The sequence below is a fragment of the Copadichromis virginalis genome, linkage group LG3 (assembly GCF_057382275.1).
Source record: "Copadichromis virginalis isolate Kocher_CV1m ecotype Utaka linkage group LG3, C_Virginalis_male_GT1.1, whole genome shotgun sequence".
In the NCBI taxonomy this organism is placed as follows: domain Eukaryota; kingdom Metazoa; phylum Chordata; class Actinopteri; order Cichliformes; family Cichlidae; genus Copadichromis; species Copadichromis virginalis.
The window spans coordinates 49,133,781-49,159,185 of record NC_140620.1 but is presented as its reverse complement, the minus strand read 5'-3'; the positions used below and the strand labels follow the sequence as shown (position 1 = coordinate 49,159,185).

General features: G+C 41.5%; 1 protein-coding gene across 2 annotated transcripts in view; it reads left to right on the top strand.

Moving 5' to 3' along the window:
* Positions 1-25,405, top strand: part of LOC146715067 (DENN domain-containing protein 4C-like) — a 38,487-nt gene that overhangs the window by 1,032 nt on the left and 12,050 nt on the right. For both annotated transcript variants that reach the window (XM_085451487.1, XM_085451486.1), the window contains exons 2-11: positions 14,589-14,899; positions 18,798-19,050; positions 19,140-19,209; positions 20,829-20,998; positions 21,100-21,341; positions 21,454-21,520; positions 21,649-21,707; positions 22,397-22,541; positions 24,674-24,849; positions 25,015-25,115. In XM_085451487.1, coding sequence (XP_085307613.1) covers positions 14,601-14,899; positions 18,798-19,050; positions 19,140-19,209; positions 20,829-20,998; positions 21,100-21,341; positions 21,454-21,520; positions 21,649-21,707; positions 22,397-22,541; positions 24,674-24,849; positions 25,015-25,115 — 1,582 coding nt within the window. In that variant the 5' untranslated portion in view covers positions 14,589-14,600. The remainder of the gene's footprint in view (positions 1-14,588; positions 14,900-18,797; positions 19,051-19,139; positions 19,210-20,828; positions 20,999-21,099; positions 21,342-21,453; positions 21,521-21,648; positions 21,708-22,396; positions 22,542-24,673; positions 24,850-25,014; positions 25,116-25,405) is intronic.

The following is a 25,405-nucleotide window of genomic DNA, read 5'->3' as shown; positions in this document are numbered from 1 at the left end:
AGCAGTCTAACCCCTGAGGTTAGCAGAGTGCTCCCTCTGCTCCGTGCTCCCGTCACAGCTGTGGTGAATCATGACTGGCATGTGATATTTCTGCTCCGATGGTACAAGTTCCAGCAGAGCTCAGCTTGGCACTTCCTCTTCTGTTGTGCTCAAAGTATTCATAATTTCAATTAGGTGTTTTACCAACTGAGCTGGCTGCAGGAATGCTGTGTAATGACAGGATAATCGAGGCACGCGGAGTGTGAAAAACATGGAAATTGCTCTGGCAGAATCCACTGAGCCGTTGCCACGTGGAAACAAAATAAAATAAACCCTCTTCCTTGACCTTGGCTTGCCCTGACAGGCGCTGGGAAAGAGGAGTGGAGCAAACGTTTCCTCCCACTATAACCTCTACAATACTGCAGGTATAAAGTGGGTCATGGCTGCGCGGTGGCTTTGTGTACATTGAACTTGCACTTTGTGGCCTTCCAAAGGCTCTGTCAGGTGACTGGGGGGAAGGAGGTGGATTGGCTCAAAGGAGCAGCAGCAACAGGCAGTATTTATTCAGTGGGAGAGTGATATGTTGAGATACGTTAGAGCGTACCTGTGTGATCTGCTTCATTCTTTCATTCACAGTTGTGTTCACTCTACCTCACCCGGCAAATAGCACGGTGGAGCTACCTTTATCCCCCCTTCAGCCTCCACTTGAGTTGACACTTTCAGGTTGATTTATCACCCACACTTTCACTGTCAGTTTTCTCAGAGTTTGAAGAGCTTATTGGAGTCCCAACATCAACTGACACTTTCATGTCAATGAATGATTCGTTCTATAAATGAAAGTTCAACTTGTTTGAGTCACATTGTTTTGACAGTGTTAACCACCCCTGCTTGCTTTAACTCCTTCCATCAAATTATACCACCCAGCATGGCATGCTCACTTTTTGAAGACAGACTAACGACTTAGAACCCTAGTTGTTGTTTTTTTAAATAAACTCAGTTAGCTAACATTTTCTTTTTAGTTTTCCTGTTATAGCAATACATAAATATGAAAAACAAAAAGTAGGCAGAATACACTAACATTTCCTGTTAAGTAGTGGGAATCACCAGACCCCCACAATACATTATCACAATATTTCACTCATGATCTGATGATAGCTTGATTTTTAACATTTTGTGATAAGCTAAAAACACGTAATACAATTTATCATCTTTTATTTCAACTGTAAGTTATGTCCTCACAGTTGTTGTTGTTGTTGTTGTTGTTTTTCCAATCTGTTTTATCTAAGCAGATAAAGTTATCTCACTTCAGTGATTCTTTTTTGTTGCAAAATGAGATTGTCAAGCACACCAACACTGTCACTAAAACCTACTATAAATGCTGTCATAAGACATAATCAGCCTGCAGTCAAATGGGATCAAGCTGGCAGTTATGTACTATGTTAAGTGTCCAGTTGACCATCTAGCTTCTTTCGCTGTTTGCCGTTGGTGTGTACTGTTTTGTGGGGTTTGGCTGGCTGGAACTGAAATTTTCCGAGACATGGATTACTCTGTCTCACCTGTGTCTGCTGTCTTTTTCAGCCCTGCTTCTTTGCCTCTTTCACCAGGTGTCTCTACATCCTGATCAATACAGAATTTTTAAGACCGATGCCAATACTTGATGATTTAAAAATCTGATACATCGGCCGATATTTCATTTTCTGCCAGACGCACAGAACATAAACAGATTTCATTAACAGTTGTTGCGTGTCTTTATTTATGAGTCCTTACTAAGATAATGTGACAGTGCTGATTATGAATTGTCGTGTTTTACTGTCGAAACAACTCATGGATTATCCTATCTGTCCAACTCAGATTGGATTAGCTAGTTGTTGTTGGTGAGTCCCTGGTGGAAAAACTACGTAACATCAACACTCATAACTTGATTAAAGGGTGTTTCTCTCATAGCTTCTGTACTCTTTAAATTTTCATGTATTGGCCGTTACAAATGCTGATACTGATATATCGCCAAATAGCCTACCGTAATATCATTCGAGCTTTAGTTGTCTGTATCTTCAGCTCATTCGGAGGTTGCAGAGAAACTTTTGTGTGTGTCTTTAATGGCATTTTCGTTTCTGTTTCCTTTCAGTATTCAGCGTTAAGCACAAGTGGTCAGCCTTTCAACTATTTAAAATCTTTCAAAGTCAGATTTCGCAGTGTTTGTATAAACCATTCACTGTGTAATATTTGTGCTTGTGTAAAGAAAGTTTTCCTCCATGAAGAGCTCAGAGGTTAGTGCCAGCAATGCTGTAATATCTGAATCAAGGACGCTTTTGCAGGCTTACCATTTCATTTACAGTCACACTTTTTTTTTTCTTTTCTCAAGGTGTTTCTACACAATTAGCGGACAGATCGTGGTTTCTTGTCTCTTTGGAGCCAATGTGTACCTGAAGAAGCACTGTGCGTTCTGTTAAGCCGCCTGTTTGCACCTCTTAAGTTAAACCAAACTCAACATAGTTGTTTGTAGCCAAAGAGCAGCAGGAAGGCACTTGTAATCCGCTCCTCTTCCCTCTCAGGTAACCTGCTTCCCTCCTCTGACCCTTGTACTCTGCTGTGGTGTGCCAGCATGTCTGTTGTTTTCTTTCAGTAGCTCTCCCTCTGAGTCGGTGTAGACCCAGCTAGTTAGTACGAGCAATGAGTTTGCCTTCTCTCTCCCGTCTCCTTACAGTGGAAAGAATGCTCTGTGTCCACCGGCTTGTCACGCTTCAGGAGGGAGGCAGTCTTGTGACGTTTCTGCTAAGCCTGCCTTCGCTCCTTGCATCTACCCAAGCGGATTTTAACTGTAAATAGTCATATTTTTGAGGGAATGTGTGGTCTAAATGCTGCTTTTGACAGGTTTCAGTAAAGTGCCTCGTTTTCTTAAAAAAGAAAAAAACAACCCCACCTGCTTCACACAGTGGAATTAGAGACCCACTGTGATCCAGGAAGAAAAGTGGAAAATTTTCTGCTCCGCTCATTAGAATTCATTCCACGTCACTCCTGACTGCCTTTAGCGTTAGCGCTGATGCTATCTCTGAAAGTGTTGGACTGCTTAGAGTTCAAGATTTAGAGTTAACATACTAGGAGGGAGCAGACAATATGGGTGTTTGTCATAGTGCTAAAACAGCAGGGATTCAGTTCATTTTTTAATATGTAAATATGTAATAATCTGTTACAAGTGGGAGACACACCTTGCTTAAAACCTGTAAAATTGTGAAATATAGAGGTGGGTTTTTTTTGGGTTTTTTTTAATAACTTAAGTTAGAGCTGATGCCCAAAAGCTCAAATTCAAATAGCCTGAAGCAGCAGCAACAACAAGCAGCGTCATCCGTTCTGTCTGTCATCAGTGTGATTTGCCAACCAGATGCCTATTCTGAGAAGCTTGTTGACAACTGCCGTCTGTGCTTACATGAAATTGAACTTTATGTAGACATTTATGTGTAAAAAAAAGCAGCGTTCACGGCAGGTCTTCGGCTTTATTCAAGCACTACAGAGAGAGGGAGGTGTTGTTAGCATATGGATTTGATAATGCCGAGCTATCACACAGACTCCACCTCTCTCACACACACACGCTGAACAGCAAATATTGAATGGTAAGAGGCATTTCTTGCAAGTGCACATGACCTTGTTGGAACATTTCTGAAAGACTTTCCTTACTGTCGTAATTACTTGAAGGCTGATGTGGATCACTTCTGTTAAGTCTGGCTTTTAGGTTCATCACAGCGTGCTGTTGAGATTAATGAGCAGAGTGAGGTATTTCTAGACCGCACTTTAACAGCCAACTATGTATGTGCGTGCATACTCCAGCTCACGCCGTATGAATGCAATCATACATCAGCTCTACCGGCTTTCCTTTATCTGCCCTAAAAGCAGCATTCCATGTTTTTTTTCTCTCCCCCTCCTGTGGTTGTCTCCTTGTAAAGTGGCGGTTTCATCACCTCACTGGCACCTTGTACTCAGTCTGGCCTAAGCCACTGACAGCACACTGTGATGACAGGTGGCAGAGAGGGCCACTTTGCTCTTCAGATCATCCAAAGCCCAGAACTACAGAGTGCCACTTGAAGCAGGCTCTGGTGCTGCAGAGTGTGATACAGCGTGGCTCAGCAGCTGTTTCAGGCGAGCTGTGAGTGGATGTGCAAGGCAGGGCTCCTGCTGAAGTAACCGAGACGGACACAGCACTCGCTGTTGTCCAGCATCGCGCACAAACACACACAATCTTGTGCATGCGCGTAATCGCAGACAGGCTCTTTGGTTCCCCCCCCTGGGGAACGAGCCTCCAAGCTCTTTTGTGTAAAAGGGATGAGATCATCGTGGGGCATACCATGAGGGGATAGAGTAAGGGGTTCCACCTAAATAGAGAAATCTCTGTTTTTTTTCTGTCCCTTTCTCTGCATTTCTCTAGCCAACTTGAGTTTCCCTCTGCCCTCAGGGGTTGTTGAGGTCCCTTTGGCATGTTTGCAAGTGAGTTAAGACCAGTGTCCCCCACAAACTCCTTTGTAGTGCAGGAAAATCCAGTATTTTAATGAATGGCTTAGAGTACTGTTAGTGAGCTGATTTGAAATGTTGTATTACAAGATACGGATTCCTTTTTTTATTTTACATTTTGGGGTATTCACTGCACCTTGTCTGGTCCCATAATATCTGTATAGGTGCCCTCCCTGTCCCCTCCCTATTGATCACAGTTGCTTGAAAGTTCTGATTATATTACAAACAAGCCCTACTGAGGGATGACAATGCAGTTGTTGTCACTGCAAATCCAACTAAGACAGGAAGCTGTGCTCCAGGAGTTGTTGATTTGGCTTTTTCAGGGGTTATTGATTTAAAAAAAAATGGTGGTTATGAATGCTGAAAAGGCACAAATTGTCTTTCCATCAAAATAGTTTGCATCCTCCTTTTTTTTTTTTTTTTTTTTTTTTAAATATTTGGTGGATATGATGGGATAATCAGTTTATCTAGATCTTTAACTCTCAGTGAGAGTATTGCTATAAATTGATCATTTTTGGTCGGAGGTTTTTTTGTCTTTGTCACGGTTCGCTGAGTGAAAACCAGACAAAGAGCGTGTCACACGATCATCAGGCCTCACGAGTAACAGAGGAACAGGTTTTCAAATGGAAAGGGAGGGGCAGGGCACTACCTTTTTAGAGGCATGGTCTCAAATTACAACACAAGACTTCAGTGTAGTGAAAATGTAATGGAACAGTTTGTCTGCCAGTTTGACCCTTGAACCATAAGCACTGTAAGATTTTCTTCAGATTAACAGGTATTTTTTTCGCCCCATCCCTCTCATGTTGCTTGCCATTAAAAGGGCAGACAACCCCGGATGCAGCTTTCACCTCTGTTTATGAATACTTTAAAGCTTTTAGCTCTAATTTCTTGTCAACACCGGCGTTTAAGACGAGTACATAGTTTTATTTGCTCGCCAGACGATAAAGGTAGCAATAAAATTTGCTTTGCTGCTATTGTCTTTCATGTATGTCTAAAACTAAAACTAGCTTTTTTCAGAAGTCTCCGAGTCTGCCTTTACAGAGAGCATGGCAGCTAAGCTGAATGTACCCTTGAAAGATCAATTTCCTCAGCCAGAGTAACACTAGTCGCAGCTCAGGGTCGTGCAGCCTGGTATTGTTGGGCCTCGGTTGCTATGGCAGCGGCATGTATTATAAGCTGTCGAGAAGAGATATTTGTATGGTTGTGGGGCGTGTGGTGAATGCACGTGGGACTCTCTAGGGCTTCATGCTTTAAAGTATTGTGCCCGCCACTGTGGGCGCACCTGATGACATCAGGGGATGTTTGGCCCTGCGAGAAAAGAAGATAAGCAATGTCAGTGCCGTTGGTGGATGTGACCTGATTGTGCTCCACAGTGACAGATATCAGTAGCTGTATGAGCTATTCAGTGGCTAACCTACCCTCTTTAGTGCACACAATCAATGTAGTATAAACTATCACAGATTAATCCCAGTTCTAATAGCAACCTGGTAACAGCAAATAACGTGTTCCTTCAATGACCCATTTTCTGAAAACAGGAAATGATATGCGGTGGTTTCTCTGTGGTGGATGTCATTGATCATGGCTCAAAATGACAACAAGTATTTACGTCAACCTGCATTAACTTCTGTTAACTTATTAGAAATAATATTAATGCAGCACAACAGTGAAACCTAGGTAATATGATAACCGCAGTTCAGTTTTATTTACATAGTGCCAAATCACGGCAGCAGGTGCCTCAAGGTGCTTTATATTGTAAGGAAAGAGCCTACAAAAATACAAATATGACCTGAACATCCACTTGTTGACAGTAGGAAGGGAAAAACCCCGGTTTAACAGTAAGGACTCTCTAGAAGGGTTTAAAGAAGGGCGGACAAAAAACACTGAGTGGAAGAGAGCCAGAGATGAATAATAACTAATGATTAAATGCAGAGGGTTGTGTAAATACATAGAGAGTGCATCATGGGAAGCCTCATGCAGCCTAGGCTTATTGTAGTGTAACTAAGGGAGAGTTCAGGGTCACCTGATGCAGTCACAACTTTATGCTTTATCAAAAAGGAACGTTTTAAGCCCAGTCTTGAAAGTAGAGAGGGTGTCTGGCTCCTGGATCCAAACTGGGTGCTGGTTCCAGAGTAGAGGGGTGCTCATTTGGGATGATATGTTACTATGAGTTCTTTAAGATAAGATTACGCTTGATTATTCCTGATTAAGGATGTTGGATTTAACAGGGAGCCAATGAAGAGAAGCCAGTTTGGTCGAAACATGCTCTCCCTTTCTAGTCCCTGTCAGTGCTCTCGCTGCAGCATTTGTTTAATTCAGTACTGAATTTATTTTTTTTTTAAAAAAGGGGGGCTAATTGCATGAAAGCAAAATGTCATACCAAGTGTCATGAATGGCACGCCAGCCTCGATGTTGTATTTTAGCATTTTTTGTGAAGTGCTTCACTGGTTTAGTGAAAATTCACAGGGAAGCAAAACCCCTAAGTGGTAATCTATGCCAATTATCTTAGGAAGCTGTATGACTCACAGCCTTGATATTTTTCATGCCAGCATGACTGTTTTACAGGAGATGGCATGCAGAGGTTAAACTGTGCATGATATCCAGCAAAGCCGACTCTTACAAGTCAAGAAAAGGAACCTAAAGTCCTTTCCTGCTGATCACTTTCTTCTAAATACAAGAAAACGAGGCACTGTTGAGTAGTTGCTGTTACATGACTGGTCCACAGCCTGAACTACTGTAACAATGAAGGCAGTCGATGAAAATTACATTTCATTTGCCTCACTGTATCTCATTAGGGATATATTCAGGTAGTCAAACCTACCCAACTCCCTCCTTGTATTGTATCCAGCTATAATCAATATTTTTATCTTATGGCTCAAATGATCATAACATAAAAGGTTTTGCTCAAAGTAACTGCAGTTCCCTTTAGCATAAGTACACGAGGGCTTACACTGTGTCTACACTGGGAGCTTTGAACTTTGCTTTTATTTCATTTTCACCGCTCACTCTTTTGGCCACTGCCACTCTTTGTTGCTTTCTTGCTGGCATAGCCCCTTTAATGGGAAATAAATGTGTATGCGTGTGTCCCTCTTGCTCCTACGCCACCACAGCTCAACTAAGTGTTTAGCCTAGCTTGACTCCTCTGGGAGCATTGACGTGTACTCTTATTTGAGCCAAGTTCTAACATAAAAAGAGCTGAAGTGAAACTGAGTATTGAAAATAACGAAAAGTGTCCGTGGAGCTGCTGTCTGTATTTTTGGTGCCGTGAACTCAGTTTTTCCGGTCAACTTGTCAACCAATCAGCATACGGCCGACACACTCGAACAATGTGCAGTTGAGATTTGGAGGCAGCACGTTTCCATTGGTTGAAAACCTCTCTTCGTAGGCAAATACGCACTTGCAGCACCATAAATTAAGTATAATGGCTTTTTCATGGTTTTATGGTTTTTTGAGGTTTCATATTTGTCTGCTGTCACCAGGGAGCCGTTGCTGGTCTATCAATCAGCCAGAGAAAAGAGCCACGTTACAAGATACAAAGAGCTGAAATGACTCTGACTGTTCTTCATGTCTGTGCTTTTCATGCTGTCTTTGATGGTTTTTCACGCTTCTGCAGTTTGTTAACTCCACAGTCACTTCCTTTATTGTTTCAGCCAATCAGCGTTTGACCTGCACACGAGTATCTTCCACATTAAGCTGTGGTCTGTTGTGGTTTGTGTAGCATATACCCATGGAAACAGATACAAATGTGGTACTATAAAGCCAACATAACGTGTGGTGACAAAGAGAAATTTTGGGAGAAAGTAGTGTGAACTTAAATTAGGTGAATAATTTTTATACTTTTATTTTTTCCTTTTTATGTATTTTTTACACCTTTTTGCTTAATGATATTAGGAAACATTGGCACTGTACTGTCTGCACCTCACAATTACTGCCTTTGTCCTCTCCACCACTGCCACCACCACCATTATCACTACCACCACTACTATCTTGACTTTGTTTTTAGTATATTTTTCAATTAATTACTTACACAAATGTTTCTTTCAGTGTGGTTAAAATATTCTAGCAGACCACCTAAGAATGTATGTTTTTGCGAGTGTTTGTCCTGTCTTCCTCCCCTCACCCCCAACTGCTCGTGACAGATGGCTCTTCCTCCTGAGCGTAATTCTGCTGGAGGTTTCTTCCTCTTAAAAGGGAGTTTTTCTTTCCCACTGTCGCCAAAGCACTTGCTCTTGTTGGGGGTTTCTCTGTTTTCTTTGTATTAATGTAGGGTCTTTGTTTTGGAGGTAAGTTGGCATTAGCTGATAAATTGAAACTCATTTGTTTTCTGGCTCCACAATATCAGACTCCAAACTCCTAAGATGTATTTTATAAACTAATATGTGCACCGCTGACTATATCCATCTTTTACATACAGTCTATGGGTTTAGCATATTGTAATTGTAAATTAAAATAAACATTAAATTTCAGTTACTGGCTTAGAAGCTGATGGTCAGTTCATGTTTGTGGACTAAACTTTTGAAACAACTGCTCATTTGTAACAGACTCCCTGGACCATTTTCCATGTCAAGTGTTTTGGCTGTAAAGAGGCACTTATTTACCCACAAACACAGAAAGCCCATCCAGTCAATGTTTAAACCACCAGAGAACATTTATTGGCCACTTTGGTGAGAGCACATTTAACAGTGTGGTTTGTTGCTGTGCAAATATGGAGAAAACGGCATTTTGCTTTTAAACAGGTTTTTGACAAGTGAGATGTAGCCATGGATACTGTGCAGTAAATCTTTTCAGAGCAATAAGTCTTAACTCTGCCTCTGCAATGATGTTGTCACATAATAGTAGTGATATGTAGACACAAAAATAAACAAGTATCGGGGACATGACTAAACGTAGAGCAAATAAACACACGGCCATGAGTACAGAGATAAATAGACGTTATTGACTGAAGTGAGTAAACCCGGTCAGATAGATCTCGATAGATCGCGGATCCCTCCTGCCTCTTACCTCCTGTCCTCATTAATGCACTTTTTTATTGCGTTTTCTGTTGGTGGTAAAAGTAGAAATCATTCCGCCACACGACATTAACCTTTACTGGTTTCGCTGCTTAAATGGCTGTGTTGACGCATTGCACTCGGCTCTTTTTACTGGAGCGTTTTCCCAGCATTGTAATGAAAAGGAGGCCATATCCTGGGAAGATGTCCAGTTTTAACTGTTGAAAGTTACCTGGACCGTAGAGCTGGCAGTCTTCTCGAAACAAATCAATTTTGGCACATTCTCATAGGCAGCAAGCCAAGTTTGAGCCCAGAAAGTGGCACTGCATGAATTCTTCGTTTCAATGAGTCATGTCCTGTGTGACAATAATGAAACATAACTTGAAATGTCTGTGACACAGATTATACCGTGGTTGTCCCAGAATGTATGCTGTCAGTGGTTGAGAATCTAGAAAGGATTTGAAACTGTGTGGAAAGTGTGTTTGGTGCGTTTGCCTCACTGTAGCTGAATATTTCCTCCCAGGTAGGCCGATCTACCACACCTTGAACTGCAGCCTCCTGCACACAAACGTAGCCTCACGTGTATTCTTTTTGATTTTTACCTCTCCCAACTTTCAGATTGCCTGCATTGTTGCTTCATGATAATACCGTGGCATTATTGCAGTGCGTTATCATGTCGACCGGTAAAAATAGAAACAAGAAGACTACAAAGAACTGCATTAAGCTGTGTCATAAAGTTCAGGGCTGTCTGTGGCTGTACAAAGTGGCTTCTTTTTCTGTCCTGCTGCAGATGCTGACTCACCAGTGGAAAAACCGAACTTCCTGAGTTGGTCCTAAAAGCTCTTTGAAGAGGGCATAGACGCGCTTGCCTTAAGACTCTAATGTGGAACCTTTTCCCTTTTTAAACACCCCAAAATGACTGGTTTTATATATTTCTTCACTTGCCTACTTACATTATGCTTCCAAAAATGTAAAGACCAGGAGAAATACATAATTATATTTAATGTACCGCTCTGTTTTATTTGTAGTTTCCTGCCGAGTATAACATTATGACAATAATCAACATGCTAGTAAAGAGAACAGTGGCAGGCTGCCCCACTATTGATTTTAACTCATAATGTTGTCTGTGGTGGCTTTATGGGTGGTCGTTGGCTTATATGATCTTCAGGAATTACTCAAACTAACGTCATTTGTGGCTCGCTCATTAGAATGAAATAGCAATAAATGACTGAGTTACTTCAGATAGATCATCACTGGCAGTGATGAAGACATCCCATGATCCCATGCTACTTAATTATGGCTTCAAGCTGCATCTTCAATAAGTGATTTGATTGTGAAAACCCTTGTGGGAGAAATTATAAAAAGTAACTAAGTCACCTTCTCCTTGTTCGCTCTGTTTCTTAACTGTTTAAGTGGCAGATTTGAGATGCATATTTACCTCACTATCTACTGAGGGACCACCTGTTATAAACTGAACAGGAAACAAACTCTTTAGTTTTAGCCGCAGAACCATCCTGCGGATGAACCATCGCTCTCTGCATTTTTAACCATACAGCAGTGTGTGACTGTGTTGCGTCTTGGTCTGTAACTGATTACTAAGTCCCTGACAGTGAACTTTATACTTGGCATTGTGACTCAAAGGTTTACTGGGAAAGCATAAACTTCTATTAGAAGTTCTCCTCGAAAACATGCAATACACGATGCCTAAAGGCGCATTATACCAGTGCCAGCCCAGTTTGAGACCATATTTCAGCAGTTTTGTAGACTTGGATGTCTGCTTGATTTACACTCTCAGTGGCATTTCTGAGCATTCCTCCAGCCTCGGCCGCTCTGCCTTGGCTCGTCGCAGCCACCAGAGCTTTAACTCTCTCGACTTGTTTGGAGCATTGCGGTGATATACAGTGACAAGGGTGTTTGGGAATGCCAGCAGATCCAGTCCCCTCGTTAAATCTTGCGTTTCCCTAGTGTGTGTGCGCTCCGGTGGGGTGCGACAGTCTTAAAGGATCCTTTCATTGCATTGACCACAGTATTTATTTTCTGGGGAATGCATGTGAAACCCATCCTACTGTGTCAAAGTCAAATGTTCTTCTGGCTAAGACGTACTTTCTGCTGCAGTTATAGTTGCAGACCTGCAGATCTTTGATGTATGTGACCCACATTAAGGATGTCATTTTACCTTGTGTGCCACATGCGGCCCACTTTGATCTTCAATCTGGCCTTTCTGTCAGTTTAAAGAAGTTTAACTACAGATTTAATCTCTGACATGTCTTTAATGTAAGATAACGAAGTGCAGTTTCAACAACACATCTCGCTTTTTCTAGGAAAATAAATAAATATGTTAGTGTAACATGGTAGACTAATGTGCCTGTGTTAATTCAGCTCCATATTATTGTGTGAAGTTGCACTGGGTTGGGAGTGGTTTTGTGTGTGTGTGTCACATTTTTGGTGAGCCAATGGCTGGAATGGGGTTGGACTAATTAGAGGCAGGTGTACTTGATTGCACTGATACACTGGTCTACTTATAGCCCACACTACAAACACTGCTGTGTCGTTTTGTCTCTCTGTGCAGGTATGTAATGTGATGAAATCAGATATGTTTGGGATGGATGGATTTTGTGCTATGAATTCTATAGTGAAAGTGTCGTTTTGTCTCTCTGTGCAGGCCAGGGCCTATTATATGCCACAGCCTAAAGGTAGCAGAGTTGCAGAGGCTGGAGTGACCACTGGCTATATGCTTGCAGGGTGGTGGGTCTCCAAGGACAACTTCTAACCCTGTTACAGGCAACACGTGGAGTGCAACTGGCCGTGTGGCATAGCTGGCTCTGGCCTTGGGACTGTGTGTTTTTTATATAATTCATAAATGGGACACTGGACTGTTTTATCTTTTATCTCTTGATATATTTTTTTGTCAATAAATTATCTTTTAGAATTTTATTGACTGTCATCTTTTTGCCCACGACAGAGACGGTTGGTCAGACCTAGAATCTTTCTTTGGGTGTGTTACAACTGGCGTTGCCGACAGGATCTGGCTACCATAATCTGTAGTGGGCAAAAGCAAGATGACTGATCAGAGTGAATCACAGTCTGGCCCAAATAGAGAAGCACCAGTTTCTAGTGCAGGGTTTAGGCCCTTTGGTATGATCCCTATGTTTAATATGGTCACAACTAAATTTAGAGGGAAGGATTCAGATATTAGTCTAGGTGAATGGAAAAGTAATTTGCAGACAACATTTTCTTTGCAAGGAGTTCCTGTAGATTTTAGAGCAGAATTAACACTCTGTTGCTTGGAAGGCAAGGCTAAAAGAGAGATTTTAATTCTAGCACCAGAGAAGCGTAATTCACCTGAGCTAAATTTTAATGAGTTAGATAAGTTGTATGGGGATAAAACAACTGCTTCGGTCCTGCGCTCTCAGTTCTTCAACGCTCGCCAAGAAACACTTGAAGACATCAGTTCATTTGCACTGAGATTACTAGAACATTTTCTCAGGTTAAAGAGGAAGGACCCTAGAGGTATGAATGACGAAGATATTCTTCTCAGAGATCATCTGGTTGAAGGCTTGAGAGACACTGCCCTTAGAGGTGAATTCAGAACAAATTCTAATGAATGATCAGTTGACTTTTGCAGAAATTAAAGCAGAACTAATCCTGAGGGAACACGTTTATGGTGAAATGGTTGATCCAGTCCAGTGTTTTGCTGCCAAAGGTGAAAGATACAAGACCTGTAATGCTAAGGATATGGAACAGATCAAATCAGAGTTGTGGGAGGACATGAACAAGCAAATGACCACACAATTCAATAATTTATCACAGACTTTGATCAAAGAAATCCGATCAGAACTTCATCAAGCTACACAAAAGACTTTGGACATTCATACTGTTTAATTTAAAAGATATGTATTCATGTAAAATATTTATGCACATATAGTAAAATAGCCCATACATAAGATATAAAATGTTAAATGGAATAAAAACAACACTATGGACAGTGTGTTCGCCACCATCTGAATGGCCCTGAGGGGGTCTACAATGTCTTTCAGCTTATCTCGCCTGAGAACCCAATCTGGTGCAAACTTTGGTGCAGCGTGGGATTTTCGAGGCGCCACTGGAACGAAGAAGCTCCCGTTGATCGACGCGCTCATCTTCTGCTTCATGATTGCTCTTTCTGTGTCCATCTTGTGTTTACGAGCAGTGAGGCAGTAAATACTGTGGATCCTATCCAAGACCTTGGGTAGCTTTTTGACCTCCTCAGTGCGTTGCTTGTCCTGCAAGCATATAGCCAGTGGTCACTCCAGCCTCTGCAACTCTGCTACCTTTAGGCTGTGGCATATAATAGGCCCTGGCCTGCACAGAGAGACAAAACGACACTTTCACTATAGAATTCATAGCACAAAATCCATCCATCCCAAACATATCTGATTTCATCACATTACATACCTGCACAGAGAGACAAAACGACACAGCAGTGTTTGTAGTGTGGGCTATAAGTAGACCAGTGTATCAGTGCAATCAAGTACACCTGCCTCTAATTAGTCCAACCCCATTCCAGCCATTGGCTCACCAAAAATGTGACACACACACACAAAACCACTCCCAACCCAGTGCAACTTCACACAATAATATGGAGCTGAATTAACACAGGCACATTAGTCTACCATGTTACATTAGCATGCCTCTTTGGGATAAATTGTAATAATTGTATGTGTAAAATTGTGAAAATGCTCTGTTAGCTCATTGCACAGACTCTCCTGTAATTGTAAAACTTTTTTTTTTTGAAAGCTGACAGAATATGTCCCGTTTTACTTTGAACCTAAAATCATAAATCATACATTTCTACAGTAGATGGTGAAAAAACAGGAAATTTTCTGTCATTTATTTGTTTCTGTTGCTTCACTACATAAATGGAGGTCTGTACCACTGGTTAAAAATCCAAAATGTATCCCCTCCTTCACATTTTCCAGAGCCACCCAGTTGGACTGGATTAGAGTCTTTTGCAGGCTAATTCTGTTTGACACCCATGTGCTTTGTAAGAACATTTAAATACAGTATAGCATAGAAGGCTACAAGAAGCTTTGCTGTATATGAGGTTGAAATCAAAAATGTAAATTTTTTGTTCTTTCTTCTCAGGTACATCCAGCCATGATTGAGGACAAGGGTCACCGCGTGACCGACTACTTTGTGGTGGCCGGGCTGACCGACAAGTCCACGCCCCTGGAGCAGGACCTGTCGGAGACTAAATCCACCGGGCCCAAAGCGCCCATCACTGAGTTGGCCGTCATTAACAAGTCAGCAGGGGAAACAGTGCCTGAAGGCTTCACTTGTATCGAGAGCACCCACAGCGGCCAGCCAGCCAACCTTAATCATGGCAGTCTCAAGAGCCCCGAGCTCTTCCTCTGCTACAAGAGAGGACGGGGTAAACCTCCGCTGATTGACATCGGGTGAGTCAGCCATTTATTTACAGTATGCTGGTGTTTGTAATCACAAATGCCCATTTGCCTGCAGGAGGAGGAGACCATTATAAGTGGGGTTATTTAGCAATTTTAGAACTAGGTTTAACTGATGAATAGCACGAGAGAAAAAAAATCCTACATCATTTTAAACACATGAGTTTAAAATGATGTAATCGGTACACAAGTTCTCCTGTAAGCTGTAAATTCAGACAGATGAAATATGTATGGTTCATCCAGCCAAGTATATAAAAATGAAGAATGAGATTTATTTTTTTATCCACTTTGTTGTGAATCTTTAGGTTCATCCTACTGCTCTGATTTCTTGCTGTGTTATTGTGATTAAGGCAGGTTAGAGAAGTGAGCTTGTGTGGAAGAGAAACAAGCTGATCAATTACACCTGCTACAAATTGCTGTCATTGCTGTGCAGATTGCTAGCTGACATGCTGGCAGTTGATCATACGCAGAAAGCAGCCCTGTGGTGAAAAATCTGATCAATCAGCTAAGTGGATCGTTAGTGTGCCGGTGCTGTCACGTCATCATTCAGAATTTCACATGAAAAAACCTTTTCAGCAGCGTCATTTGATGACTGTCACTGTCAAAAACCCCTTTTTTGTTTTTTTTGGGGGGGGGGGGTTCCCCCCTGCCAATCAAAACCTGCCACTGTTAGGTTTGTCAGTTTGTGTTTTATACCTGACAAAACATTACTGCAGACATTCAGGAAGTAGGCGAGTTAGCTGTTTATTCACTCTCCCCTATTTTGTGACAAAGTTCCCCCTCTCCGCCACGCCTCTTGGCTCGTATCTGACAATAGAAATTTCCCTGCTTCCTACTATTATGTTTTAAAAGGGAACTCCAATATATTTCACTTCACGCAGCGAGGTATGCCCTAAGCCTTACTAGCGTCACAGGAAGCCGAACTTTTAATCTACATCTCATCAGCAGCAGCATTTTATCCTGTTACCTGAGTGAAGGAGCAGTATCTCATGCAGTAATGCATCTTTCAGAACAGTGATGCAACCTCTTAAGGCATTCACGTTCTTCACACACCTGAGCTTTGTCTAAAGCCTGTTTTTTTTGGGGGGGTTTTTTTTGTTTTGTTTTTTTCCTCCTGCTAACAAACTGGAGATTCCAGTTACAACTGCCAGCATTCTCCTGCTCCCTCTCTGGAAGATTCCCCTCCTCTCTGCAAAATCAAGACTGGATTAAATAAAAAAACGTCGATCTGGTGCCTCAGACTTTATTTCCATTCTGTAAGGAATCTACTAATGTGATTTCCTCCTCCTAGGTATCGCTTTATAGCCGTGACTCCCTGCACACACAGAAGATTGTATGCAAAGTCATATTTCCTCCATGAGATTGTGCAATCCCCCTCAGCTTGCAAATAGGAAAAAAAATAGAAGTAAACTTGTAAAGCTGCTTTGTACTTTCATCATCAGTTGAGACACTTATGCCTCTGATGAGGCTGAATAACAGCGTGGTCTTCTTGCGGGTTACTGTTAACAAATATTTAGACTCCTAATGTAAAATTTGTGAATTTAATACAAAAGCTGTTTGAGAAGATGCTTGCTTTTACTCCACCTTCCGCTTGTCCAGTGAATAAATGTAAATCTAGTGAAGCGTAAATCATTTATCGCTCCTTCTGTTGTCCAACATTCCCAGCCCGGGGCTCCAGAGCATGACTGCTTACCGTGCCCATTAAGACCCTGTTTTTGTTGCCTAAATGAGAATTTTGCTGGCAACTGTCCTCCCGGCCTCTTTTGATTTGTCCTGCACTCTTTTCAGAATAAATGGAGTGTTTCAGGACTATTATATCTGCAACGGCTGGCTCTACCCGTGGATCAAAAAGTGTGTTTTTAGTCCTAGTTTGTAGAGGGTAGGAGTCAAAGCTTTTGGCCTCCCACATGGCATTGTCCAGATGGAAAGGGAGGACATGGAGCATGCTGCTACAGAAGCCCTGCAGTCATGCAAAAAATAAAAAAATCCAACACAGTGGGGCAGTGATTGCTTTCCAGACTGCAGCTCTTGGCTGTGTGAAATTCAACGTGGGAGCGAGCAGGTTGCAGAGACAGGTAGCGCACAGAACGTTTTAGCTGTAACATCTAAAGGGTTTAATCTGTTGTGAGCTGGATACGAAAACCACTTTACTGTCTGGGATGTGAATGAGTCAGCTACTAAGTCTGAATCACATCACTCACTGAAGACAGACTTACCGAGGCTTTAAAGAGAAACCAGAGCTTTCAGAATAAAGTAAGCAGTGCTGACCACACACTGATCCTCTCTGTAAAACAGGAGAACCAGAGATTATTCTTACCACAGAGCCACAGTTTAACCCCTTTATTTAGTGTCTCGCTGGCATACACTTTGTTTCCCATGGGAAGGATGCTTTCATATAGTAGCAGTGCGGTGCTTATGCTTTGTCAGATTTGTGCGCCTGAAGAAATTGTAGTTTCTTGCATTTTAACTACGTAATTGCACTGAAGCAAAGCTGCGTGGAGTTTACAGAAATCAGTCCTTCTGTGTTTTTCTGTAAGCATGTTTCTGACAGCTTACGAGACTCAAAGCTACAGTTACTAGTATAAAACCCTTAGATCAGATAACTCCGCCTGCAGTTCCTGCTCATTTTAGCACCTTTCTGATTATTATTTGGGGTTTACAGCTTGCACGGTTACTGTTTAGGTTGATCAGATTTTAAAAAGCAAACACCTGACTCAGTAGCTGCTCCACACAGCAGAGCATTTAGCAATTAAAGAGGCAGATATCGGTGTAGCCCTAAAGAGGAGGAAGGAAAATGACTCTTTGATTGCTAATGTTTGTTTTTCCATTGTGGAAATATGTTTCCCAAGACTGTGAGCATGTGATGTGTTAATATTTAGTGTGCAGTTTGTGGTGGTAACAGAGTGTCCAGATTAACCGTCTACGCAGTTTAGAGAATAATGTGATGTTGTAAGGTGACTTTATATCATGCAGATGGAGATTGAAATCAGGCATGTTGTTCTAGGTCTTATGAGCAGCACAGGATTCAAGTAATAGTAAATGTGTTTGTTTTTTTTAAGACGTGGGTAACTTTTCTGTTAGATTGTAGGTTTCTGTCAACTTCAGTCTTCTCTTTTTTGGGTTTAGCTGCTGTTTATTTCTTATCTATGAAATAATTTAGTTGTTTATCTCTTTTATATCAAATATGTCCTCTTATCAGTTTCGGCGCTGCTCTGTTTGTCACTGTTTTCTATTGTCTGCGTCCAATCAGGAAATAAAAGTTGGTACACGGAAGATGGAAATAGCTAGTAGGCATAGACGTAAGACACCTGGGAATTTATCCTGTCAATAATTACTTTGGAGGATTCTGTGGAAACCTTCACTTCAGACTGTTAAGATCATTACTTGGAAAATTTACTGCTAGGAAAATATAACCAACCAGAGAGAGATGCTATTTTTTTTCCTTTGGTTTTGCAGGGGGGCAAAGCTGTATTAGCACCCATAGTGTCCCTGCATTCTCTTATTTATGATCTTCTTATCCTTCTATGGTTGTGTAAGTTGTATTTATTTATCACATTGATTGGGAACAGTTCCCCGATTCTTTTCATTGAGTTCCATGTCTGTACCTCACATACCAGTGTGGTGGTGCTCTGCTACTTATGAGATGAAGTTGGTGGTGAGTTTAGCCTCTAACTGTGAATGTAAAACTATGTACTGGTCCTCAGTGAGGACAAAAAGTGAATATGCACGAAGACCAAACGTGGCTACAATATGTGTAAAGTGAACTTTAACAGATTAAAATTGCAGTTTGATTTTGGCAATATTGGATTTGATGGAGAGAAAAAAAAGTAAATAAATAAATATTCAGATGTATTAAACAAAGTAACATTTTTACTTACTCTTTGTCTTTCAGGGTGCTCTATGAAGGTAAGGAGCGTCTCATCCAGGGGTGTGAGGTCATCCAGGCAACACCATACGGACGCTGCGCGAATGTCAACAACAGCTCTGCAACCTCGCAGCGCATCTTCATCACCTTCCGCCGAGCACCACCCGTCCAGCCGCAGAATTCGCTGGCCGTGACGGACATTTGCGTCATCGTCACCAGCAAAGGCGAGACGCCGCCGCACACCTTCTGCAAAGTGGACAAGAACCTCAACTGCGGCATGGTGCGTCTGAATTTAGTTTCTTAGCTCTCTTTCAGTAGCATCATTCATGAAAGTTCAAATGCATAATAAGAGTGTGATCGGTCTTTCAGTGGGGCTCCAGCGTGTTCCTGTGTTACAAGAAGTCTGTGTCCGCGTCAAATTCCATCAGTTACAAAGCCGGTGAGTAAAAGTGATCAGTTTCAAAATGCCATCTTCAGCTGCTATCTGTTTCCTGCAGCTGCTGAACAGTGGTTACTGCTGTCACGTTGTTGTGTCCGTCTTCGTGTAATTCAGTTTTTAGTCTTTGATTCATCTGATTTCACCTCACTATCTCTCTCTTTTTTTTTTTTTTTAAAATGATTTGCTCATGTGGTGTTAAAGCTGTTTACAAGAGCAGGTAGTTAATATATATAACTGAAACAATGTTTTGCCTTAGTTAAAACTGTACTGTAATATTATGCAAAACGTAAAAGGTTGACAGTAATAGTAAATATAATATATCAGTAAATCACTTTGATCATTGTGTTATTGACACAATGATGTGTTATTATTGTGTTATAGTTAGATAATAGTGTTTTAAACAGTAGAAGCAAGCAGAGTGTGTGTGAATGAGAGAGGCACATGTAACTGTTGGTTACACGTGGACTAGTTTAAATACCTGGGTCAGCCATCCAAAGCAACAGACTGTGCACAGGTGAGGTGTGTGAGAGTGCAGGCAGGGTGGAGATGGGTGGTGATGCGTGTCAGAGGTGAACTGTGATGGAAGGATTGCAACAAGAGTGAAAGGGAATGTTTACAGGACAGTAGTGAGACCTGCTCTCGTGTATAGTTTAAGGACAGCGGCACTGACAAAAGGATAGGAGGCCGAGCTGGAGGTGGCAAAGCTGAAGATGCTAATACTTTCATTGACCAGGATGGACAAGATTAGAAACGAGTGTATCGGAGGGACAGTTCAGGTTGAGCAGTCTGGAGACAAACTTGGAGAGCGAGGCTGAGATGGTTTGGACCTGTGCAGAGGAGGGACAGCAGGGACACTAGATATACTGGACAAACAGTGTCCAGGCAGGAGGAAAAGGGGAGGATGTTTTGCAGTCATGAGTCTTTCCAAAATGTGCATTTATGTTAAACACTGATAACAAAACTGCAGCAGCGAGACGTGTTGGGGCATTGTGTGTCGTCACAATGGCCACTGCTTACGTGTTATAGGTCACCTTCAGCGTGTATCGCTGATCTTTGGGTGACATTTTCACTGACTGAAAGCTTCCGCAGTAGTTTGGCCTTCTGAGCGCTGCGTTGCGTAACATCATCAGGGTTAACATGTGCACACACACACAAACATACACGCCCTGTGGAAACATGCAGGCTGGCTTTATCTTCTGGCCGGCCTTTTTCCTGTGAAGTGGCTGTTTATTCATCTCGGACAACTGCACTTCCTGCCACGCCCTTTGGTGCGTCTGCTGTGCACGCACGCACATGTGTGCATCCATGCATGCTCAGAAGAATGTGTGTGTTTTTTCATAGTGACAGACATCAAGTTGAGCTTCTTATTTCCTCAAAATGAATTATACAGGCTGCTGACTGTAAGAGCATCAGAGTTGCAAAATATTGATCTCCCTTTTCTTAAAGGTCAGAGTTTAATCCCTGCAGGGAGACTGGGATTAAAGGCCTGCCTGGAAGTTTGAAGACCTATTCAAACTATTCAATAAACTTAAACGTTACCATGTGTCTTGCTTTGAACAACCACATTGTTTCATCATGTGATTTTTATTTATTTGTTTGTGTGTTATTCTGTGCTCCAGGTCTAATCTTTCGTTACCCAGAAGAGGACTATGAGTCTTTCCCTCTGTCAGAGTCTGTACCTCTGTTCTGTTTGCCCATGGGTGCCAACATCGAGTGCTGGGCACCGAACACTCGTGACCCTCTGCCTGTCTTTTCTACATTTGTCTTAACCATCTCCTCTGGTGAAAAGGTAAGACATAGCTACCAAAGGAAGATTTAAATTTAAGTGTTTAAAACTCTCCGCCGAGCCAAAATGTTTCAAACACTTTAACGTCCACCTCTTGTTGCCAGGTGTATGGCTCAGCCATCCAGTTTTACGAGCCATATCCAGCAGATCTGTTGAGCGAGAAGCAGAAGATCCAGCTGGGCCTTCTCACCACGGTGGAGAAGAAGATGATCCCCAACCGGCCTGTGAACACCAATAAATGCATCTGTCTGCTCTCCCGCTGGCCCTTCTTTGAGTGCTTCCGCAAGTTCCTGATGTTCATCTACAAGTTCTCCGTCTCAGGCCCGCACCCACTGCCTATTGAAAAGTAGGAAACTACTTGGCAGCTGTGGAAACTTTCAAAATCATTCATTGGCCACTTTAATGCCAACCTTTTAAAAGGAAACATCTAACATGAGTTTTATTATTTCCTTCAACAGGCACATCTCGCACTTCATGCACAATGTCTCATTTCCTTCCCCACAAAGACCCAGAATCTTGGTCCAGGTCAGAGTTTTTCTCTCTTGCTGTCGGTCAAAATAGATCAGAGTTTCCACATGTGCAGTACTCAGGGAACATTTGTTGTGATATTTTTGTATTTTTCTGTCACTGATGTTATTTAATGTCCTCTGCAGCTCTCTGTAAACGACACTTTGATCCTCTCCCAGCCTGTGTGTACACCCTTACCGCTCAGGTACCTTTGCCTACTCAATAAATGCATAACAAAGTCATTTCTCTACAAAAAAAACATGTTCAGCTAATTCCTGCATCGTTGTCTTTTTTTAAAGCCTTTTTCTGCTGCTACTTCTGCCATTTTCCAACTGATATGAGTAATTCAGCTACTTTATTTTCCTTTTTGTAGTTCTGGACGCTGCCTTATGCAACCTTGAAACCTCATAAAAATTGTCATTGACGGGCTTTTGTTAAAGCTAGCACCGGCTGCTATTGATATTCAAAGTAATGTGTGCGGCAGTCTCTACAATAGAGATTTAAAGGAGACAGAATTACTGCACAAAAGGCAGTCACTTTTAAGTTGTGGTTATGAAGGCTTTTAAAATGATTGGTTTGTTAGATTATGAAAAAAAGCATCTGAAAACAGAGCGCTTTAGCAAGCTGAAGCAGTAAAGCAGACAGCGAGATTGTTAAACAATACATTTTATGTTGATGGTGTTATTTTGACTCTGTGCCTGTATTTCTGCCTTTTCCTTGTTTCCCATTTGATTAATTCCGGTTACATTTGGTTACAGACCCAGCAATGAACTCTTCTGTTTCCAAATTCTTTTCCCTTTATTTTTCCCTCTCCTTTTCTTTCTGCTGTGCTTTCCGTTCCCTGTCCGAACTCATCACTTCATTCCTCTCCTCTCTTCTCTCCCTCCGTGCCAGCGGGGCAGACTATGGCACTCTGCTGATGAATCTGGGCTCGGAGAACTGCGCCACACTGCTGCACTTTGTCCTGCTGGAGAGCAAGATCCTGCTGCACTCGCTCCGACCCGCCGTGCTCACCGGAGTGGCCGAGGCTGTGGTGGCTGTGAGTAGGCTCCAACATGCACTCTCATATTGTCATACTCAAATGTATTCAAATATACTCAAATAGATATAATTTATTTGCTGGATTGGATTTTAGCAAAGCTTTTCCTGCTTAGTCTGATTACAGTTTTAGATTAGTTTTAATGTCTTTTATTTATGGCCAAAATTCGGATTTTGTTCATTTCTCAGTGTCGACAATTATAATGGCTGAAAACGGGGTGAGAGAAAACAAAAACAAACAAGAGACGAGAGAAACACCCTTCAGCTGTATTATCAGTATTGACGTCGCCTAGTTTGTCCACCAGAGGGCACTCTGAAACGTCCCTGTTTGCAGCACTTTTTTTAAATGTCACAAAACAAAAGAACCAGCTGATCCGAGCATAGTCAGGCAGAGTGTAAATGAGTAAATAAACATCCACAAAAAAATGTCAATGAAATCTATTTATTTTCATTGTGTCTGAAAGAAAATAACATCATTGTTTTTGAGTCCATTTAGCTCATATTTGCCTGCAGTGTTTCATTGCCTTTGCTGTCAGTATGGAAAGAAATGAATCATCAGCTTGACCTAGTGCTGACATGCAAAGCGACCACACAGCCACTGTTTCTGCTCATAAATACAGAATATGTCCTGTAAGTGCCTGGGCTGTTTTGAAAATCAATCTAATATTAACCATGTGATTAAAATGAAAAACATACACATTAAAAGTCAAGAAAACAACATTATGACTGCAGGCTGTGGTGTCTCAGTTGTGCAGTTGTTTAACTTTTCAATCTGCACATGCGAAACATTGACACTTGCATTTCCTTGACTTATCTGAACTTTTTAGATAAGAAACATATGGTTAGCACTATAAAGTGTTGCACAATAACATCTCATTAAGGAACACGGCAACAAAAATATATTTGCAAAAGGATTAAATGAATAACACGCTGCAGATGCACTGTTTAACTCCACTGTGTTTGGATAACCCAACACTTTCCTTTAAAGTGACATAAGTAGTAGTCACTATTGTCGAGTCAACATTCATCAGAACTGCAGAGAAGAAAACTGTCTGCTTACTTAAATAAAAACACTAATTAAGAGCTTACAGAATGCACAGCTTGTTATTTAGGCACTCGATGCTCAGACAAGCCTTACATGTACAAGCAGATGGAGAGAGAGATACAGCACAGTGACATAAGCTACATTTAGTAAATGATATATGCTGTATATGTAACAGTATCAGTAATTAGTCAAAGACAGCTCAAATGGTCCACATGGAGGAACTGTAACTATTAGTTTCATTTCCTTTCACTTATGTTTTATGGCTGTAATGAAAGAGCATTAAGATGAGTCAGGTAGAGCAGTTTAATCCAGAAAAGCAGCAGCAAGAAGAGGAACAAGTTTCTGAGCAGTGATGTGAGCAGCACTGCACGTCTTTTTTATTTATGTAGACACAAAATCAGTAATGGAGCCCGAGTGACGCCTACACTGTAATCAATACTGTAAACATATTCAACTCTCAATAATGTAGCCCTATTGAGTATTGGTAATGGTGGTTTCCACTTATCCATTTATTGCCTAATAATGTTGCAACACAGTACCATGAAGTCCAGACAATGTTAAAGTAAAGCATCTTTCTTTTAGCTGAAAATGCCTGTCATGAATGACTAGAACCGCAAGTTAATGACTTCCTTTTTAAACTTGTGACAATTTTAAATTGCTTTTATAGCTGATCATTACTTTGTGTCTCACATGTCCCTGCCTGCAGGCAGCGAAGTATCCAAATAGCTCTGGAACTACTCAGGCTTTTTGAACTTGAGTTTTTTTTTCACTAATGTAGTTGCTTATTCTCCAGTTCCAGAAAAGTAAGGATTTCACAATTCTCAAAATCAACCCAAATAGGTTTCAGCTGTTACAATAGATCAGTTATGCAAGTGTGACACCCCCCCCCCCCCTAAATTTGTCTTATTTACCTTCGGTGTTCAACTTATAGATGTTCTTGAGGGGTGGAGCAATATGAAAAAATGGGCTCGTGAGTAAGGAAAGAAATATGCTGCTGTTGTTTTTGGGGTTTTTTTACACATGGGAAACCCTTTAAAAACATCTGTTTGGGAGTAATAATCCTGATTCTGGCTTTTGTCTCCTTCCAGATGATTTTCCCCTTCCAGTGGCAGTGTCCCTACATCCCCCTGTGCCCGCTGTCTCTCGCAGGCGTCCTCAACGCGCCGTGTCCATTTATAGTGGGCGTGGACTCCCGCTACTTTGACCTTTATGACCCCCCACCAGATGTTGTTTGTGTGGATCTGGACACGAACACTATCTACCTGTATGTTGTGCTTTGTTGGAGAAAAACACACTTTGTCTTCTACATTAACAGCTCTCATTATGTTGAACAACTCTTTCAGCAGCAGATTTGTGAGCCCAGATTTTTGTTTTCAGCTGTCTTTTGGTTTTTTCCAGTCTACAAACTTTGTGGTTTTGTATGTTACAGGTCAGATGAGAAGAAACACAGCAACTGGAAGAACCTCCCAAAGAAGCCTTGCAAGAGTCTCATTAACTCACTAAGCAACTTGCACCACCAGCTGGCCACTGGTACAAACAGCATCTCATTTGTATAGCAAAACCTGGATCACTTACCTGTTATACCAAGTTACCACAATTAACGTGGACAGGATTCTTAATCTTTACCTGAACACTGTAAGCTTAAATTACAAAATGCATCATGGTATTCTTTTAGTAAATATGGTAGTCCAAAGCTGAAAATAAAACTATACCTTTAAAAAAAGCTAACAATGCATTACAAAACTTTACATAATGGGGAAAAAAGCATCTGAACTATATGCTATTTCCTTTTAAAAAACAAATACGCTTTCATATTTTCT